Source organism: Sardina pilchardus, chromosome 4 (genome assembly GCF_963854185.1).
Source record: "Sardina pilchardus chromosome 4, fSarPil1.1, whole genome shotgun sequence".
NCBI lineage: Eukaryota > Metazoa > Chordata > Actinopteri > Clupeiformes > Clupeidae > Sardina > Sardina pilchardus.
The window spans coordinates 37,139,555-37,144,554 of record NC_084997.1 but is presented as its reverse complement, the minus strand read 5'-3'; the positions used below and the strand labels follow the sequence as shown (position 1 = coordinate 37,144,554).

The 5,000-nt window shown below is 48.5% G+C and overlaps 1 protein-coding gene across 1 annotated transcript in view; it reads left to right on the top strand.

The window, feature by feature from the left end:
• stxbp5l (syntaxin binding protein 5L) overlaps positions 1 to 5,000 on the top strand; it is a 132,169-nt gene that overhangs the window by 118,920 nt on the left and 8,249 nt on the right. The window contains exons 21-22 of the mRNA XM_062535238.1: positions 2,771 to 3,010; positions 4,176 to 4,539. Of these exons, the coding sequence (XP_062391222.1) occupies positions 2,771 to 3,010; positions 4,176 to 4,539 (604 nt within the window). The remainder of the gene's footprint in view (positions 1 to 2,770; positions 3,011 to 4,175; positions 4,540 to 5,000) is intronic.

Genomic DNA, 5,000 nt, shown 5'->3' with positions numbered 1-5,000 from the left:
GGATTGTGTGTGTGTGTGTGTGTGTGTAAGAGAGAGAGAGAGAGAGAGAGAGAGAGAGAGAGAGAGAGAGAGAGAGAGAGAGAGCGTGGACATGTGTAGATATGTGTGTGTGTGTGTGTGTGTGTGTGTGTGTGTGTGTGTGTGTGTGTGTGTGTGTGTCTGGATGATCCAAGAGTCTCTGTGTCTGTTTGAGATCGTCTGTTCGTCTCCTCTGGTCAGCTTTGAATCTGGCGTCCCACAGAGCAGTTTCACACACACACACACACACACACACACACACACACACACACACAGAGAACAGCCTATGACGTCTCCTCCTCACATCACACAGAGCGGCCTGCCTCATCTCCTCACAGTACATCTGTCTGTCTGAGTGTCTGTCTGTCTGTCTGTCTGTGCTCAGTAGTGAGCGGATGTGCGTGTTGTTGTGAGCGGTGTGGGAGTGATGGCGTATCATGGCATATGTTGGTTGCTGTGCTGTCTGTTTGGATCTGTGATCACATGAAAAGGTGGAAACCAGTATTTTCATGCTGCAATAAGAATTGGACACCTACTGACAAATCTGTTTGATGATTTCTTCCTGAGTGAGTTAGTTAGCTATATGTGTGTGTGTGTGTGTGTGTGTGTGTGTGTGTGTGTGTGTACTGAAGTCTCTGCGAGTGTGCACGTGCGGGCGTGTGTGCAGGCGTGTGCATGTGTGTGGATAGTATCTCTAACTGTAAGAAAGAGAAACTCAGAGAGTGAAACTCAGATATCTCTCAGAGTGAGAGAGTGTAAGAGTGAAATATCAGATATCTCTCAGAGTAAAAGAGTGAAACTCAGATATCTCTCAGAGTAAGAGAGTGAAACTCAGATATATCTCAGAGTAAGAGAGTGTAAGAGTGAAATATCAGATACAGTATCTCTCAGAGTAAAAGAGTGAAACTCAGATATCTCTCAGAGTAAGAGAGTGAAACTCAGATATATCTCAGAGTAAGAGAGTGTAAGAGTGAAATATCAGATATCTCTCAGAGTAAAAGAGTGAAACTCAGATATCTCTCAGAGTAAAAGAGTGAAACTCAGAGAGTGAGATATCAGATATCTCTCAGAGTAAAAGAGTGAAACTCAGATATCTCTCAGAGGGTGTGTTCGTAAATTCAATCTGACACTCTGAAAAACAGAATAACGCTCTGAAGTTCGAAAAAGACGAGCATTCTAACTCCCAGTGAATTTTACGAACGATTATTTGTGTTTTTACGTGTACTATATGGACGCCACTACGGCACTTTTGAAAAAGGGTTTATGTTATTCAGAACTCAATTCCACTGATGCAAGAGCTTTCTTGACAGTGATGATGAAGAACACTGTGAGAGCCGTTATTTAAACCGTCTACATTATCTTGATAAGCAACGCTTGTAATGTAAACTTGGAAAACGTTCTTCTAGCACTAGCACTAAAATGCTAACCTGTTAACGTTACGTAGGTAACTATTCTCGTTAGTAGCTGATTGATGTCACGTCACGCTCTGCTACTCCGTTTTTTCAGCTGGAGTGCTCGGAGTACACTCTGAACGCTCCAAGAGTGTGACGCTCTGAATAAACAAACGATAATTCCATCCACACTCTGAATTTACGAACGGTTAAAAAGTGTCAGAGTGTGCTCGGAGCGTTCGGAGTGCAATTTACGAACGCACCCAGAGTAAGAGAGGGAGACATGCTGTGAAGGCGGATGAAGGCAGAGAGGCAGAGGAGGAGGAAGAGGAGGAGGAAGAGGAGGACTGATAGATGATGGAGTGAGAACACTGCGAAGAAGAGGATATAGAAAGAGGGAGAAAAAACTGAGAGAGAGTGTGTGTGTGAGAATGTGTGAGTGTGCGTGTGCGTGTGTGTGTGTGTGTGTGTGTGTGTGTGCGCGTACGCGCGCACATAGGATGTTTAAATAATTGAATGGATATGTGGAGATATAATTCTTTTAAGGAGGAAGGAGAGCTGTAAAGAACTCAAGGTCACACAGATTCACAGAGAGACAGAGAAAAAGGATTTGTGTGTGCATGTGTGTGTGTGTGTGTGTGTGTGTGTGTGTGTGTGTGTGTGTGTGTGTGTGTGTGTGTGTGTGTGTGTGTGTGTGTGTGTGTGTGTGTGTGTGTGTGTCCATATGTGTGTGTGTGTGTGTGTGTGTGTGTGTGTGTGTGTGTGTGTGTGTGTGTGCTAATGTACGTTGTGGCCTGTCTCCTGCCCATCTGTTGTATAATATATAAGACTGTATATATATTGTATACAGTGTGTCAGAATCATAGTATGTGCCAATATCTCAGCTGTTAGTCCGCCATCGTTCTGATCTCCAGGTTGTGTGTGTGTGTGTGTGTGTGTGTGTGTGTGTGTGTGTGTATGTGAGGACGGCTGGTCTGCTTTGGCTAACTGCACAACACACTATGTCCTCTTCATATGAGTGTGTGTGTGTGTGTGTTTTTGTGTATGAGGAGTGTGTGTGTGTGTGTGTGTGTGTGTGTAGATGGAGGCCTTGTGGCAACTCCTCCAGATCAAGAGCCTTCTTAAACTCTCTTTCTCTTCCTTCCTCTCTCTCACTCTCTTACTCTTTTCTTTCTACCTCTCTGTTCTTGGGATCTGTCCATCTTTGCTTATCTCCACTGTTTTATCCCATCTCTGCTCTCTCTCCCTCTCTCTCTTTCTCTCTCTCTCTCTCTCACCTTCTGTCTCTATCTCCCCTTCACTCTCTCTTCTCTTTCTCCACCTCCCTCCTCTCTCCCTCTCTCTCTCCCTCCCTGCAGCAGAGAGCAGGGAGAACTCGTTCAGTCGCTCGCGCAGCTCCAGCGTGTCCAGTATTGACCGGGACACTAAGGAGGCGGTGAGCGCGCTGCAGTTCGGCGAGTCGTACGGCCGTAAGGGGGACGCGCTGCCCACGCCATGCCTCTGGGTGGGCACCAGTCTGGGCCTCGTGCTCCTCATGCCCATCTCCATACCCACCGACGACCAGGAGCGCCTGGAGGACCCTGTCACTGTGGCACCCACCGGTACGTACACACACACACACACACACACACTCCTCATGCCCATCTCCATACCCACCGACGACCAGGAGCGCCTGGAGGACCCTGTCACTGTAGCACCCACCGGTACGTACACACACACACACACACACACACACACACTCCTCATGCCCATCTCCATACCCACCGACGACCAGGAGAGACTGGAGGACCCTGTTACACACACACACACACACACACACACACACACACACACACACGACCAGGAGCGCCTAGAGGACTCTGTTACTGTAGCACCCACCGGTACGCACACACACACACACACACACACACACACACACACACACACACACTCCTAATGCCCATCTCCATACCCACCGACGACCAGGAGCGCCTATTACTGTGTCACCCACCGGTACGCACACACACACACACACACAGACACACACACACACTCCTCATGCCCATCTCCATACCCATACAGAGACTAGCAGGATGCATACTGTATGCATGTCTGTGTGAGTGGTGAAATAAGCCTGTTGAAGACCCCTCCATGGCACATAACATGTGCGAAACACACTCAGTCAGAGGTAGACCAAGAGTAAAGGTGTGTGTGTGTGTGTCTGCACTAATGTGAACGTCTGCGTTGTCCTGGTGCTGCGAGGTATCTGGTTTGATGTGTGTAAAGACAGCTATCACTTGTGTGTGTGTGTGTGTGTGTGTGCGTGTGTCTTCTGTGTGTGCTCCTCAGCTTATTTCTCTAAACTAATTTTCTCTTCCGCTCCTCTCTTTGTTCTATCGTTCTTTTGTTCTCTTCATCTGAGTGTGTGTGTGTGTGTGTGTGTGTGTGTGTGTGTGTGTGTGTGTGTGTGCGTTCTCATTTCCACTCCTACTGTAATTCATTCTCTTTGTTCTGCCTCCTTCTGCCGTCTGATCTGCTCTGCTCACTCTTCTGTCCCAAACCTGTTGGAATAACTCTCCTTGTGACATACACACACACACACACACACACACACACACACTGTCTCTCTCTCTCTCTCCTTGTGTTGGAATAACAATCTATCCTTTTTCTCTGTCTGTCTGTCTACACCCTCCCTTTCCTGCCCTCTCTCTCTTTCTCTCTCCTCCTCCCTTTCTCTCTCTCTCTCTCTCTCTCTCTCCCCCCTCCCTCTCCCTCTCTCTGTCTCAGGCACGGTGTTGATGCTGAAAGGCTCGGTGCTGCGCTTTGCCTTCCTGGACTGCGGGGGCGCTGTGATGCAGACGCCGTACGAGGTGTGGCGCGACCCCAACGCCAGCGATGACCCCGAGCGTCCGCGGCGGCGGCGGCTGGTCAACTTCTCCCCGGGCTCGTCGCAGGAGGCCAGCGCGGAGGGCCAGCTGGCCGTGGTGTGCTCGGAGCGGCAGGCTAAAGTGTTCCTCATGCCCTCGCAGGCCTGTCTCTACGTGCACAACATCACCGAGGCCTCCTTCGTCATCCGCGCAGACGTCGTCTCCCTCAACACCAGCATCTGCCTCGCATGCTTCCTCGCCAACGGACACGTCATGACCCTCAGGTACACACACACACGTGCACACACACACACACACGCACATACACACACATACACACACACACACGTCATGACCTCAGGTACACACACACGTGCACACACATGAAGGGCAAAATCAACCTTCAAAACGATACCTATATCTAATGAATTGAACATCATATTACTGAAATATAAGCATTCAAAGGAGTTGAGTTCATCCTGTCATGCCAAGAGAGAAACGGAGAAATCTGCCTCTGAAGTTAACTGTCGGCTCAACACTCACGAACGCAGCTACTTTAAGATTCACGGTACTTACAACGACACAGCACGCGGATAGCTTGGTGGTCGTCAATGAGTGCATTTACCGTAAATATTAGTATAGAGCGGCAAAAACGAGACGCCTCTAACTTCCTGCTGGAATTGAATTTCTCACCTCAAGAAACTCATGTTTTTAGACTAGAAAAGGTAAGCGAAATGTATTCACG